This window comes from Lagopus leucura, unplaced genomic scaffold (genome assembly GCF_019238085.1).
Source record: "Lagopus leucura isolate 7727_CA_CO unplaced genomic scaffold, USGS_WTPT01 Super-Scaffold_100001, whole genome shotgun sequence".
NCBI classification, from domain to species: domain Eukaryota; kingdom Metazoa; phylum Chordata; class Aves; order Galliformes; family Phasianidae; genus Lagopus; species Lagopus leucura.
Genome location: NW_024962262.1, coordinates 42,411,665 through 42,428,378, shown reverse-complemented (window position 1 = coordinate 42,428,378; position 16,714 = coordinate 42,411,665). Strand labels below are relative to the sequence as shown.

Sequence of the window (16,714 nt, the reverse complement as noted above, 5' to 3'; positions counted from 1 at the left end):
CAAGCCCAAACATCAGATTAATATTTAGGAAAAAAAAAAATCTTACAGTGCAAAGCAGGATAAGATCAGAATCACGTTGGTTGGCAGCGTTTTCAGATGAAAATCTTGCTTTCCAATGAGTGGACAAGGCCAAAATTTCAAGGCATTCAACTTCAGGTCAAACTTGAAGGCATCTATTTCAAGAGATTTTTGTTTTCTGACAGAGCTAACCCAGTCCCACCGTTTACTCAACAAGCAACCATGGTGCCAGGCTGTCCATCCTGCAGCCCATTTCTCTGAGAACAGAAGATAAAAACATTCTTTACAGTGTGGAAGTCTTTGTGAAGTAGCCTTGAATGGCTGCAAGATAATCACTATTGTGCTTCAGTACCAGCTTTCCATCCTCTTTTGCTGTCAGTCTCAATTGCCTCTTTGATACACATCAATCAGACAGAAATTGCAATCCGCATTTCTTCCTAGCACAGCCTGCCAAGACAGCTGCATTGCCTTCTGTACTAATGACTTGAGAAGGTACTAGAAGTTTTGGCACTGATGTCCACCAACAGAAGATACTCCTAGCATTATAGCATTACTGGAGATGGCTATCATTGTGCTCTCCTGTTAGCATAGAAGTGTCATGCAAAAATATATTTAGTAACTTAGCGTGGCATAACCCTTTCAATCATATGCTTCAATTCAATTTGAGAAATAACAAAAGCATGTTTTGTTGGCTGTAGCTTTCCAAGCACCAAAGACAGCTGTATCTCCACAGGAAATGAGATCCAATTTATTATTATCCACACGAGGACCACCACACAAACAGCTGATTTGTATCAGCTGGGTGTCAGATGACCCAGACCAGATTCAAGGCTTGGAGCACAAGCCTTATGAGGAACAGCTGAGGGAGCTGGAATAGTTCAGTGTGGAGACAAGGGTATCTTATTGCCCTCTACAACTACCTGAAGGCAGGTTGTGGTGAACTGGGGAATCAGCCACTTCTGCCATGTAACTAGCAAAAAGACTAGAGGGAATGGCCTCAAGTTGCACTAGGGGAGGTTCAGGTTGGATGTTAGAAAATACCTTCCCAAAAGAGTGGTCAGGCACTGGCACAGGCTGCTCAGGGAGGTGGTGGAGTCACTGTCATAAAATCATAGAATCATAGAATCACCAAGGTTGGAAAAGACCTGAAAGATCATCCAGTCCAACCGTTCACCTATTCCCAATAGCTCCTACTAAACCATGTCCCTCAACACAACATCCAGCCTTTCCTTGAACGCCCCCAGGCTCGGTGACTCCACCACCTCCCTGGGCAGTCCATTCCAGTGCCTGACCACCCTTTCTGAAAAGTAATACTTCCTCATGTCCAGCCTGAATCTCCCCTGCCGTAGCTTGAAACCATTCCCCCTGGTCCTATCACTAATGACACGAGAGAAGAGGCCGACCCCCAGCTCACTACAACCTCCCTTCAGGAAGTTATAGAGAGCAATAAGGTCTCCCCTGAGCCTCCTCTTCTCCAGGCTGAACATTCCCAGCTCCTTCAGCCTCTCCTCATATGGCCTGTGTTCCAGACCCCTCACCAGCTTTGTTGCCCTCCTTTGAACACGTTCCAGGGCCTCAATATCTTTCTTGCAGTGAGGGGCCCAAAACTGGACACAGTACTCGAGGTGCGGCCTCACTAGTGCTGAATATAGGGGAACAATCACCTCTCTGCTCCTGCTTGCAACGCTGTTTCTGATGCAAGCCAGGATGCCATTGGCCTTCTTGGCCACCTGGGCACACTGTCGGCTCATATTCAGCCGAGCATCAATCAATGTCCCTGGAGTTGTTGAAGAAACATTTAGATGTTGTACTGAGGGACATGGTTTAATGGGAAATATTGGAGGAAGGTGGATGGTTGGACTGGATGATCTTGGAGGTCTTTTCCAACCTTGGTGATTATGATTTCATAGTCCTGAGGAAGAGAAAGGCAACTTCTCTACCAGGCTAGGAGAGCTCTATTGGCATTCACTACTCCATTTCCTAGAGCTGCTAAGAAGGGATGCATATGAGCAGGTAGACAAGCTAGGACAAAAGCTACAGAGAAAGACTATGAACCCAACACAGGCTCCAGGAAGATAGCTGTGAAACAATGGGCAGGAGACCTGAGCAGAAGGAGACCTGTAAGAAAGGCTTTTCAGAAGAAATATGAACTGTAGTAAGATTAGCTGAGGTAGCGCTAAAGACAAACTGAGGTACTGGAATAAGAAGCATCTGAGCTTAAAGATCAATAGATTACTTAGAGACAGAGCACAGAAGAACAGCACTTCCTGAATCACCTGGAAAGGAAGCGGAACAGAACAAACAGCACTTCAGCAAGATGCATGAGGCTTTTAGATACCATCCAGACCAGGAATTATACCTTTCTGGTAAAGATTCTAGCTAAAGCCCAGGCTCAGGATTTAAGCCTTTAAGACACTAATGACATTCCTGAAAACAGACTGTACACTCACATACTTTGCAAGGTAAGATCACAATTATAAGCACATTTGTTTGGCTTGCATTAGCACATAGCAATAGCTTGTTTAATATAATGGGATGGAAAGGCTGAACTCAGCATAGAATGAGTACGTGTCTCCCAGAATTCTTTTCCAAAGAGGGGAAGCAGAATCTACATCATAAAGCTGTCATAAAGCTTCTAGACCCCCTTTTAGAGCCCAGATCTCATAAGAGGGCATTCCATAATTTAAGCCAACTAAGCTACTAGGGAATCTATTAGCACTTCAGTGAAAAAGCAAACTCCAGTCAGTAGCAGGAACGCTGGCCTAATTTGCCAATTTATTTACAGCTTGACCACTAAGAGTTTCAGCCATCTTCAACTGACCGCAGAAGCGGAGGACAAAGATGCATTTATAGCTTGCTGTCCCTCAGCAACCAGCTCAGAAACCACAGAAGGACATGCCACAACACATGACCTCAAGCACATGACATCAAGTGTTCAAGAATCTCCTTCAGCCAAAGACTTCCTTTGTTTTATGGAATATTCTTTCGCATTCCTCCTCTGAGATTTTAAAACGGTGACAGAAATCCACTTCATTAACACGCTCCAAACTATCTTAAAAAATGTAAGGCAAATATGCTGAGATCAAGCAGTTTCCACTTTCATACTTTCCTTCTAAACAGAAGGAAACAAGAACATGTTTGCTGCCTTTTAAGCAGGTTAAGCCTCAGGACTTTTCCAGAAGCTTGTCAGGCTCCTAACCTAGCAATAAGTCTTTCAGGAATAGCTTACTGCCTGCTATTTTGAACAAACATTCTTATGGTAATGGGACCAAATGAATCAAATCTCTTTACATGGACACGCAGAGCTCACCCTCCTTCCTTTTTGCACCCATATTCCTCAAACTGTATATACATGCAGTTTCAAACCTTACACACAGCTCTAGAATAACCTCTCAGAGCACAGGCACCCACAGCTGGTGCTCCATGGTGACACAGCTATCTTGTCATGAAAGTTGAGACCAGCAAGCCTAAGTCTCAAGGGCACAGGCATTTCCTCACCATTTGTTACTAATTAAAGTCTAGTGGCTTTTTTCTTCCTGCTGCTGAGGTCATTTATACATCAACAGCTCCCAAATTAAGTGCTCTATGGAAAAGTTGTAGGCATGCAGCCTGTTTTGGCTCTGGGAGAAGGGTTTCCCATCCACAGCTCCCTTCTTTGCTGCCGTCTTCTATCACAAAGATTAGAGTGTCTTCAGGTAGTAGACAGTGACTGCGTTAACACCAATGACAACTTTGGGGTTAATTTTTTGTTTGTTTTTGTTAGAACTGGAGCAACAAGAGCCAGCAGAAATACTTCAACCTGCTCAGGTCCACTGCTATTAAAGCCTCAGTTCCATCTACAGCAATTTTTACTGAGCTGTATACAGGGAAGCACTGTGAACCTCTATCACAGCACTCTTAATGCATGAACGAACAAATACACTATATGGTGTAATTACTGTTCAGAATAACAACTCATCAAGCCTAAAGGTGATCATTGCTATCTTACACAGTTTCATCCACACAGCCTGTTCTAAACTATGATATTTTAATGCCACCTCATCAGAGGAGAAAACAGTATGGCTGCAAAAGAGACAAAAATATACTTCCTTTAAATTAACAGTAAGCAAGTTGGCAGTTCTGATTTCACAGTCAGAATTATGCAGGCTGGAATGGATTTCTCCACATCATCTGGACACTGTTTATGGAAAGACTTAGAAAGTATTTTCAGATTAGTCTGACATCAACAAATGTTTTGATGTCTCTGTCCCCCAGCTAAACTATCTGAAAAGCTTTATATTGGCTAGAGAATCCCAAACAGCTCCTGCCTATACATGTGATTCAAACTGTACATCAGCAGCTGCTAGATTACACAAGGTAAACAGTTTTCAGAAAACAGGATATTCTGTGGTCAATTCAGAAACACCTAAGAACTGCAATCACAATCTGAGAAAGTAAATAGCTTACCTTGGTTTAGGGCACACAATTACATAGCAAACAGTGCCAGAGTTAGCATACTTAGTTGTTGAGTGGAATCAACCCTTAAAGCAAAATGTGTTGAAAAAGAAAGCAGCTCAAGGGATTCCTTGTTTCAATACTCACATTTTCTGAGAAATAAGCATACAAAAAAGAAAAAAAAAAATGGAAAGCAGGGGAATTACATTTATTAGCACAGAAAAGAAAGGGATTTTTGTTGTTACAAGGTGTGGACTATCCCCATTAACCCCTTGTATCTGCAAAGAACATACTACACACACAACCTACTAGGCAAAGTGAGCAACAATGCAATCTACTGTTGGCTGTAATTGCTCTGCCTCTAGCAGGCTGGATAGTAAGACCCTCACAGCCTCTCCCAAACAGCGTTTCTGTGTTCCTGAACCACTTTGCTGCTCTCAGCCATTGAGACAAGAACAGAGAACAAAACATTCAAACTGTAAAGAGACTGGCTATATTCCACTAAGAGGGCTCTTAAGAAATATAGCCACTTACAGCTTACGAAATCCTGCATCTCTCATTCTGTGATGGGCTTTTTCCTCCCCTCAACTCCCATCCAAAGAAGTTTTAGGAGAGAATTGTTTTCAGAATTAAAAAAAAAAAAAAAAATGAGTTTGAAACATCCTTAGTGAAAGGGATTGTGTACATCTCGTCTCCATGCCAAGAAAACCTTGATTTTTAAGCTTTTGACACGGGCCTTCACATAAGCAAAGATTCCCTTACCAGCCTTCCACAGCTGCCTGTGAAAGGGTTAAAGGTGCCCTGGGCTTATATAATCCCAACAGCAGATTCCTGTTCTGGCTAGCATCCCTATTTCAATAAAGCATGTTCTAATATAACACACAGTAGGAAGTGCTAAGCTTATGTCTGTTCCATTTTCTCCAAAGTCATTACACCTTGATTGCATTTAGAACTTCAGGAAGGCCAATCCACGTGGCACATGAGCACTATATGACAGCACATATCACACAGTCAAGTCAGGGAAGTTGGTTTGATTTTAAGTAATACTCCCTCTAGCTGGCAGTACCCAGACTTCTAACTCTTTAATGCTCCTCATCATTTGTGTGAAGTGTTATCTTTCTCAATTACTCCTTTTCTGATGGCAACTGCTACCCACCAGGCAAGACAGAGTTTCTCATTTGTCAGGAGCCCTGACTCACAGGTCATCTCCTCAGTCACTACACCTCTATTCAAAGCACTACCCAGAACCCCAGTTTGGGCAGCACCCTTTCTTTTACAAAGGAACTTTCTCCTACTGAACTAATTCCAGCTTCAAATCCAAAGAGTTATCTTCATAGAAATGCACCCTTCTACTCAACATCCAATGGTCTGTCAGTCTGAGTGAAGGGATATCACTGTCATCAAGCCAACAGCACATCCAAAATAGAAGGGAAAAGAATGAGTAAACTGATCTCCACTGCCGAAGTGCCTTCTGACAGCTCTTCAAAGGTTAGAAGAGCTACGTGCACAGCCCTGCTCTCATGAGAAGCTCTGAATTCCAGATCACAGTTTCAAGCACACAAGGAGGAGGCAGCACAAGGCTGCCTGCAGCCAAGCCATAGCCATGCCTGCCCACTCCTCAGCTGATCTCCTCCAGCCCAGCACCAGACAGGGAGAACCCCGCCAGGCTCTGCAGCTCTCTGCTTTTTCCCTGGACAGAGACAGAGCTGCACATTGAAAGTGACGAGTTCAGAGGCACTGTTTTCCCACCCGAACACTAAGGCTAGCTAGAAGCTGCATAACCAAGCAACTGCTATTGCGTAGCAAGACATGATCTTATAAGTAGAATTATGTTGTCTGAGTGGGAGCTGAAGCAAACAAGTCAAAAGATCAAGGCTATAGTCTTGTTTTAAAGCTCTGGAAATACAGTTGCCTCACTACTCCACTACAACCTTGTGTCAACCAAACCTTGTTTGGCTTTTGTTATAGTTTTCAACATATGCAAGAAAAAAGCATGGGTAAAAACATTATTAGTTTCAGTTTTAAACACTATCATCAAAAACATACCACAAAATAGCAAAGGAATACCAAGATTTTAATTCTACACACCCAACAGAAGTCTAGCCTCCAGTCAATTTATGTGCGTACACACACAAATGCTTTGAACAAGTTACAGCAGATACCATCAGTACTATAAGTAAAAGTGTTCATCATGGCTTTTCTGCTTCCTAGGGATGAAGTCCTAGGCTGGAATCTCTGGGACAGGTGTTACAAATTTGAGACCTCAAAGCTGAAAAATACAGAAGAATCCAGACTGTCCTATATAAAGCTCTGTTTATATCTGCTTATACTCAGTTGTACTTTGCTTCATGAGAGCACCTGAAGGCCTCCTGTTATTTCTACATGCTAAAGCCACTTAAGCATCAAGGCTTAGACTCCTCACACAGACAAAAACAGGCAGAATCTAGAAGTCAGCATACTCATGCATCACCTCGATGGGATGAAGCAGTTTAGGGCTCAGGGCATAGCTTTCCCTATGCCAACAACACCCCCCACTCATTTTTCTCCCCTCTCTTCCCTCCCAATCCCTACACACACACAGGCACCTCCTGCCAAATTAGGCCATCTGGTCACCTGACCACTCTAAGTAGTTAACAGCCTGTTAATACCGTTTAAAAGATTAACAACACTTGAGCTTTTGCAGGTGAAATTAAGATAGCTCTGTCAGTTTCTTCATCTTAAAAGATAGGGGAAAAAAAAATAACAGCTGTGTTCAAACAAAAGTTTTCAGAACCAACTCACTATCACAGCCTTGACTCCTCATGAATGTTGAAGACCAGCAGTGTATTTAAGCGTTGGAAAGCTGCTGCACAGAGAGTATACATGCCTGCAGAGAGCTTTAAGTCAGCAAGAAAGACTGGAAGCACCCAGAACACTTAGAATGATTCTGGTTGAAGGTAGTGTAACATGCTGCAAGCGTACTGTCATTCTAAAGTAGACCATACCCTCTAGACAAGTGTTCTGTAGGAACCAAAATTGAAGCAGCAGCAATTATCAGTATCCTACCTGAAACTGTTAGTGCTAAGATTATAAGAGCAATTTCTCAGAGGCATCGTTCCAATAATATGTTTACAGCTTTGCAGAGTACTGTCCATATTCCACGAAAGTCATTTCTATCATTCACTAAAGGTCCATTTAGTAAGCAAACCTCTTTCAAAATACACAAGCAATTTTCCTTTGCATTAATCATTGCACACATCATGTTTTCCAACAATGGTAGTATGCTCCTTGGTTTTATTTTGTAATGACCTCCCAGAAAGCACAGTGGTCTAAGCCTAAGGCCACATAATCATAATGAATGGTATAAATGAAGAAACACAAAATGGAAGAAAGGAATGGCATTAGTGTTTGTACTTAAACATAATGACAGCTTGTGAAAGCAACTTTATTAATAATATTTTGAGAAGATATGAAGGGCTGTGTATAATGCTGATCATGAAGTGCAAGTTCCTAATGCAATTTGGTAAAAAAAAACAAAAAAAAAAAAACAAAAAAACCTTATTTCAGTTCTTCTACCTATCCACTTTACAACACAAATTAGAAGCCTTAAGAAATTAAACACTACTGGGTAAATAGCTCACTTCCTCTCTCCCTTCATCCACTTTTCACTCTACTCAAGCAAAAAAGCCCTTCATGTAACTGTTTCGGTCATTAACTTTGTAGAACTTCACTGGTGCTTCGACAGATGCTCTTTTCAGAGGATTTAACAGCATCCTATCTTAGTAGTGATGTAGAGGAAGAACTTAATTGTCCTTAATCCTCTATTTAAAATAGGTTATATGAAATCCTCTTTTGACTGAAGCAGAGAGATTGGTCAGCACCACTAGGAAAAAGAAACCTTATTTCCTCCCCTCTCCCCCTCCCCCCCCCCCCCCACTATCTAGATGAATTTAATGATTAATGAAGGAAACAAATTAACTCTCGTATTTCAAAAAGGAAAATTAATCTACAAGGAATAGCAGGATAGAAAAATGTTTCTATGTAAGTGCCCAATTCTTATGTTTTCATGCTTGTAAGCAACTATCATAAAAACAAGCATCCCAGATCATAATTTCACAGTATACCTGAGTACCTAGACATAACGTGGCATAATTCTTGACACTGCCAAAGGAATTGTACACAATTTCACAGAGTGCATGTGCACACATCTGCAAGTGAGTGTGCGTAATTGAAGGAATGAGAGTGGGGTTATAATCAGGGGTAGCATAAGAAAAAGACATGTAGAACAGTTAAGCAGTGAGGAAAAAACACACTACATACACTTGTTATAGGCCTACACTGTGAACTAGTTTTCTTCCTGTATTGTAGTATAGAATCATCTCAATGCTTTTAACTACCCTTAAAACATCTCTCTGCAAAAGAGCTGGGCAATACTCTCATCCTCGTCATAAAAACAGATGAAGGAATAGCAGATAAATTAACATCCAGATCCACAGGAGAGATCTAAGTGCTTTAATAGCCCGTAGGCTGTAAAGTTCCAAACTTTGAGAACCTGGCTTATCCCATCCATCTCCTAGAACAATTTGGGCTAGGCTGCCAGTTCCTCCCTAGAAAGCATGCAATTTTTAATACAGTATCACAAATAATAAACACTTAACAAAATTGAAGTAAATGTTACATGAAACAAAAGCCAAGAAAACACTTCTCATGGTGACTCGGAGCACATTCGTGCCACAAGCATCCCAGGGCCATTGCCAAGAGGGAAGAAAAACAGAGACCCAGTATCTGTGTTACAAAGGATTCCTGGTTTGCCTTGTCTACCTGCAGTTGTTGCCATGGCAATTATAGCAGAGAAGATAATAGCATTCCAGTGTCATTCTGCTTCAGTTCAGGATGAACTTCAACTGAAACGTCCCTTGACAATTACACAAATAGAAATGCAATATCATTCTACTGGTTTACCATTATGCAGTATAAGAAGCACTATTCTGGAAAAATATAATCCAACTAAAAGACTTAAAATGAGGAAGGCAGGCTATTTTGTTTAAAGAAAAAAAAAAACCAACAACCAAAAACAGTAAAGTCAAATCCAGTTACATAACAGGTGCTAAAACATCTGCTCTGCCTTTTCTGTGGTAGAGCTTTCTCTTGGTTTCCTTTCCCTGCCAGTATGCACATGACACGGAGGTAGCATCTCCCTGTCAATCACAGCAGCTCTTCCAAAACACAACTGTTTCCTCATTGCATTTAAGTCCTGTTAAATTAAATGAGCCTATATCCCCACCTCGACGGCACAAGCAGCAGCCTGGTATGGTATCTGTGAAACGTTCTACTTGTCAGCCCAGTTATTGCTTTTTAAGTGTTTCAGTTTCAAAAAGGCAGGCTCATTAGAAAATCCCATTTTGCCTTGCCACTTTTCTTGTTTCAATTACTGCAGTATGACAGGAGCAAAGAATGAACCTGAAACAGTGCATGGGAATTTCAAGCTGTAAGCGTGCTACATTGTATCGAGCCTTCTTTCATTCCTGCTAATGATTTTGAAGAGGTTCCCTACTTTCAGTAAGGATTATATGGTACCCTACAAGAGGCACAAGAACAGTATATCGCATTAAAAGTTAACAAAAGCAGCTACAGTTGTCATATCAGAAGAAAAACTGCAAGTTATTTTTGACGCTAAAAGTGGCAAAGTTAAGAGTTCTTGATCTACTTTAAGTCACTTAAATGCACTCTGAGAGTAGAGAATGTGTTTGGGAGGGTTTACATTGCAGAATTATCCTCTGCATACAGGTAAGCAACATCTTGTAGTCAATAGCAACCAGCTTTGTAATACATTCTCTGACATCTTGAAGCTGTTTTACATACATACCATCTTACTTCCGTTCATCTCAAAAGATAAAGAAACTGCATCTTTCTCAAAGTAATTAGCCCCCACAAATCTTCTTGTTTACTGTCCCTCTGGTTGTTTATTTGTTAAGTTGGATTTTTTTTTTCAGAGGGAGTGAAGGTAAGGCTGTTTTGGGGAGTTTGGGACATATACATTACAAAGCTGGAAAGAGCATGAAACAGAACTCAGTACCAGCATGCAGGAGCTAGGCAGGTTTGCAGAAGTGCCAGCATCCACCAGCCACACTTTGCACTCACTACAATCAACTCCTGGAGGAAGTAAAGCTTTCAATTTTTGCCTCTGTAAGGATGAAGGGGCTGAAAAGCATGAAGTCAGCACACTGTTCAGGCTCATCACCCAGAGGAAACAAACCAAGCAACCCCATGCAGATAGGAGAACAACAAAGCAAGGATGCTTGGGGGAGACAGGAATTCAGAAGTGACCTATGCTGTTTAAACTCAGTCACACCTTCCGCACCAGGAATAACTGGCACCCCTGTGCAAGAGAGCAGAAAGGTGAGATGGGAAGCATCAGGAAGAACTGTGACACACTGACATCCAGGAGAGATATATATATTAAAAACATAATAAAAAAAAAAGATTCCATGCCAGGGACAGACACAAACACTTAAGAAATGCAAGGTACTAATTACTGGCCTGTAAATACATGCCTAACCCCTAAAGAGAATGTCTTTTGTACAGTTCAGACTGCTTGCAGACAGAGTCAGGATATAAACACATTCATTTGACATTTATAAGAGCTTGAAATTCTGTCAAATTCTATCACTGGAGGAAAAAAACTAACCCTTCTGACTTACTGCAAGTGACAGCCAGGGGGAAAAAAAGTGTTCATTTAAAGAGGCACCCTGAGTAAGAAACATGGAGCCAATGCTTCTCTCACACCGGTCCGTAGAGTCTCAGGGAAAGCTGAGTGACTGCGAAGGAAGGCAAGAACTGGAACACTGGGCTGCTTTCAGATGCGTTAGCAAAGCTGCTTGATAAATGGCCTGTCTTTTTACACAAATAATTTCAGAACACCAAAGCTTACTTTCAAGCTCTCAGGTCAAAATAGTTACATTAAGACTATGTGTACAAGTAAAATACTTCAGAAATACAATTAGAAAACAGTTCTGGATTTATATTGAAAAAAGAAACAACATAATTGTCTGAACTATTAACCAAAATTCACAGGCTCTCATGATTTAGCAGTGAACGCGCTTTGAAAAAGAAAATCCTCATGTAACTTCCTGGCCAGATTAGTCAATCACCTCCTTAAACTACAAGTAAAGTCAACCCACTCCTTCTAAAGAAGTGAAAAATAAAGCATCCTTTTTGTAATTTCATTTACTGCATCCTCCCAAAGGAAGATTTTTCAGAACCACCTGCAGAACTAATAGACCAGAAGGTTTCCAGAGGCCAGAACTGTAGAAAACCATTCTTTCTTTTTAAAGTGAATCTTTATATGTTGCTATATACTTTAGAAATACTTACACAGGCAACAAATACATAACATCCATGTTTGTACTCCTAAAGTAGTATAAGAACAAGAGGGGAAGCAATACAGTGGCAGGATTTCTAAGCATACTACATAATAGAGGCAGAGGTGCTCAGTAATGCAGTGCTGGCCCAATAACATTTACCATACAATTCAAAGCAATTGCCCTGGGCAGGAGCATTTCCTGACAAGGGGCCAGCTGCCCTACAGATTCAGAACAGACCTTCACGTTCTGCCACAAGATGGTGAGCAACCATCCAGTGCTCAAAGAAATGTATGCTAAGAGTGTTGTTTTCCAGGTTGCCCAGGCATATTCAAGTCAACAATATTCATGCATATGCAAATCCACAGTCTGCCATAAGCAGCTATTGTGAATGCACAAGGCACTCGCACACATTTCATTAAGCAGACGAAAAATAGTGCTTATTTTATGAGAGATATGATGGCACTGAGACTTGTTTTAAAGATATTAGCTATCTCTCAACTCATCTCTTCCGAAGAACTTCAGACGCCCTGAGCTCAGCAAAGCCCTTCACCCCCACAGCACAAGTTAAAAGACAAAGCTAATGTAACACCAGTTACATGGACAAAACATGTTGCTTAATAATACATAGCGAGTATTCCAAATAATCCAATCTAATACTAAAGGTCACCAATCATCTATGGATACAGCACTGATTATGATGATATCCTTGTTTCCTCCCCCTACTCGCCCCTAAATAACGTATACTTTTAACGCTAAACTGACCAGTTCTGCTCATCACTGATCACAGAGGCAGGCTCTGCGTGGCACTCACTGGCAGCATGCATTAACTCAGCTTTCTCAGACTGGGAGGCTGCCCACCGTGGGGTAGCATCCCAGGGAACACACAAACAAGCCAAAGGTAAGACAGCAGCACGACACCTGATGCGAAAGCACCACTCAGAAATACAGATTATACTCTAATAAAGAATGTTTCATTGCTTCATGTGGAGGAAAGCTGCATATAAAGGTTTTTCTACTTCATTATTTAAAGATGCCACCTCTACAGTGGATACAATTTGAAGCAGCAAAACATATAGACATTCTCAAACCCAATTAAGAAGTTGCACTGCTCTATTTCAGACTGAAGGATCAAGAGGCGCTTAGAAAACTACTCTGAACATTAGATCAACTGCACTGCAGTGAAACAGACATCCTCTGCAAAGCAAGTTATTCTTCCCCAACAGCCCTATAAATTTTGTATGGCTGCAGCCAACGAACACAGAAAGGACGAGAGCAAAAATCAAAGAAATCTGCAGGATGGATATAAAGAGGCAGAACACCACAATATCCATTTTGAAATGGCGTAAGACAACGTTATCACTGCCTCTGTCCTTCCAGGAGACTATTCCATCTCTCAGTAAAGAGATACAAGGTATGGTATGACCAGCATGCTGAACATGGGTCTGACTCAACCATGTCACTGGAGGGTTCCAATGTCTGGAAGGTACAAACAAATAGAAAACAGTGCAGGTGAACAGCATACATATTAGAAAATGCAGGAATCATTTCAGGAAATCAGGAAACTGACATCAGCTTGACCTGGCAGCACCCAGCCATCACTATGCTTCCATACAGCCTTTGAGATATGAACTATTTTGCATTGCCTCAGGGCAGTGACTGCAATAACAAAGAAAATGGGGTAGAGGGGGGGTTGCAGGAAAACCTTTCAGCACATTCAGGACATGAACTGTCCTGAATGGTATTTAACTTATGCCCTACAACATGTATCAGGGAGAAAGGAAAGCAGTTACACCTGACTCAGACACTACTGCATCAGAAGCTTCCATCAGTACAACGCAATGACCCCAACAGCATCTCCAGCTTCCTTCAAGAAGCGACTGCTCTGCTTCAGGGAAGATCCACAGCTAACCAAGTCCCAAGTGCAGCCTGGAAAATGACAATTCATAGTTCTAGACCATCAATTGCTGAATAGTCTCTGCATAGATTCGAAATAATCTCAAGTACAAGCTTACTTTGGTATACTTTGGTGTTGTATCTTTCTCTATGACTCCAGCATAAGTGCCACTGCTTGTTCTCCCTCATTACAAAGTAGCCTGGAAAAAGGGAAGCACATCCACACTTCTGAACCATAACTGTTTTGTACACAGCTCGGGTGAACAACTGTTGAGAGACACTGCTGACATGTACATCTGTTCCTCAGTTACAGCAGTCAGTTTCAGGCACAGCATTTAAACTATTAATTTTCATTTTCACTGCTGTAGCTATATAAAAATAGATGAACCATGGAGAAAAGAAACAAAACAATACAGTAATCAGCTTGCCAGATTTAATGGCCTTACTGAAATAATGATCCCTGATGACAGATTTTTCCAAAGTGTTCTTTCCTTGGAAGAAAAAACTTATATATATATATATGGTCCAAGCTGATTGCAGGCTATTGGCTTCAATTATTGTACTGGTTGTATCATATAGGATGTAGATTTTGCATGATTTTATACTTTGGAGAAGTTTAACTAGAGGCCATTTTATTATTGAAGTTTTGACAGCACAGCATGCCATTGAGTTCATGATCCAAAGTGAACACCAGCAGTCAAATAAACAGAACTGTATTATATTGTACCTATATTAAAGGCAGTATTTGTGGTATATAAATTAAATCCCCAAATAAAACTTACTCAGTATGTTGTGTTTTTATAAAAAGTTAGCTCTGTGGATGTCTTAATAGAGAATTGTAAAAAAACATGCTGTTTTATATTTGTATTTATATTTGTAAGCCTTAGCTACAGAGATTGATCACATCCAGCCTTTTATCTTCCACTGAGGCTGACTTCTTCATCACTGTGTTCTTGAAGTGCTTGCACATGCATTGCTGTATAATTTATATATATATGAAAAAACTGACAAGATGACTGAGGAAAAAATAGTGCAAAAAGAACAAGCAACAGGTGAGAATATATAAGGCAGCTTGGAACAGCCAGACAGTTACCCAGGCACAGCCTACTTGGCATACACATAATGCAGAAAGCAATGTGATCTAGGAAATTTTTCCTCACAAGGGCTGTTTCATCAGGCTTTTAGACCACTGAATTACCCTCATCAGCAGTGCAGGAGCATGATGATGGTCTGCAACTTACAAGTTCAAGTGTCTTACTTTTTCCAATATGCTGTCTTCTTAGGTAAATCTTTGTCCCTTAAAATAAAAGTTATAGCTGATCTTAAGTTCACTTCAGTCACATTTGATGCTCAGTTTGAAAGAGAGGTTACAGCTAAAGTTCTGCAGAAAATGCCTAGAAATCACAGTTTGCTCTACACACAACAAATGTGGTATGATTTTTGGAGTATTTGTACAGGCTTCAGCTGCAAGAACACAAGAAATCTTCAGCTAAACCCCACACGAAGATCAGCAGTGCCAGATCAGCGTACTCAGACTGATCTTATTTCTAAACAGAGCCCAGCACAGCTCACTAGAGCGCTGCACATCCACAGAGACTTCTTCTCTCACACCTGATCGTTCTTATAGTACTTCCTCCTCCCCTCGGGGTTAATTTCTAAGGATCCCTATACACATCGCTGCATTCGGTACTCACCTATTCTCTCCTCATCCCACAGAACAACGCAAACAACAAACAAAATCCAGTATTATTTCCCACCGGATCTTCTTTTTTTTTTCATTTATGTGTAAACGAGAAAGGAAAACTCAGCATGCATTACATGAACAGAACTCAACACATCCAAAACTTAGAGTGTTCTGACCAAACACAGGTATGGTCAGAGCACGAAAGTTTCCTGACTTACAGCATTTCCTGCAAGAGAGAAAGAGCTGTGCGCATATGGAAATCCCCACTGCCTCTTTGCGACATCACTTCCCAACTGTTTCTAAGTTTCTCCCGCACCCAAAAGCAGCATCGCGCATCCTCCTGCTTGTTGGCCGTTCCCAGCCCTCGGATCACAGGGATCTGTGCTTCACGCACCTCGTTCTACACCTGGAAGTGTAGTGTACTTCTAAAGCAGTACTGCTTTGTTTCGGCGTCGGGAGAACAGCAACTAGGGTCAACTCTCCGTCCCCGAAGCAAGTTGGGCGCGCCCGAATCCTACCGCGCGCATCTACAGGCAGAGCGGATTACTCTGAGCGCTCGCCCGCCTACTTAAGCCGGCCAGCTCCGCAAAACGCAGCCGGACTGAACCATCGGAACAAGCAGTGGAACCGCGACCGAGCTCGGGACGTCACCCAGCGCCCAGAGCCGCTGCTGCTGGGGGCCGGGCTGCCTGCAGCCGCTCACACCGACGGCAGAGGGCCGCCCCGATCCCTACCGTGCCGCGCTCGGAAGGGGCGCCCCGGGGGGACTCCGTCGGAAGCTCCGTGGCCGTGCGGCGGTACTCACGTATCGGCTCACGAGGGTCCGGAGCAGGCTGCAATCCATGGCGGGCGGCCGGTCGCCGCTGCCCGGCGCTCAGGACCGCGCGGCCGGCTGCTCTCTGCTGCCGCCGGGCTGCCCGGCTCTCCTCGCGTGCCACATGCAGGGAGCCGCACCCGTTCCCTCGCCGCTCCTCGCCGTCCCGGCTAAGCCGTGCGCTGACCGCCGCCGCTGCGGCGCGGTGCCCCGCGGCCCCTCATGCCCCACAGCGCGGCTGCCGCGACGCTTTCGAGGGGAGGAGGAGGCGCAGAGGAACAACGCCTCCGACAGCGCACCCGACCGGCAGCGTTCCCGCCCCTCGCTGCGCCCGCCCCGCGGGGCCGGCCCAGGACTTTATCTGGTGGGCGAGCCCCGCACCGCTCCCTTCGCTGCCACCACCCGACCCGGCTCTCCCCGCGCCCGCTTTGATCTCGGCCGGGCTGCCCCGGCCGCGCACGTCACGCGGGGCGGGCGGGCATGCGCGCGGCGACGCCCCTCCCTCCTCACCTCAGCGCTCGCAACAGC

General features: G+C 43.0%; 1 protein-coding gene across 5 annotated transcripts in view; it reads right to left on the bottom strand.

Moving 5' to 3' along the window:
- ATP11A (ATPase phospholipid transporting 11A) overlaps positions 1-16,236 on the bottom strand; it is a 119,350-nt gene extending 103,114 nt beyond the window's left edge. For all 5 annotated transcript variants that reach the window (XM_042867349.1, XM_042867350.1, XM_042867351.1 and 2 more), the window contains exon 1: positions 16,178-16,236. In XM_042867349.1, coding sequence (XP_042723283.1) covers positions 16,178-16,216 — 39 coding nt within the window. In that variant the 5' untranslated portion in view covers positions 16,217-16,236. The remainder of the gene's footprint in view (positions 1-16,177) is intronic.
- Positions 16,237-16,714: the final 478 nt, after the last annotated feature.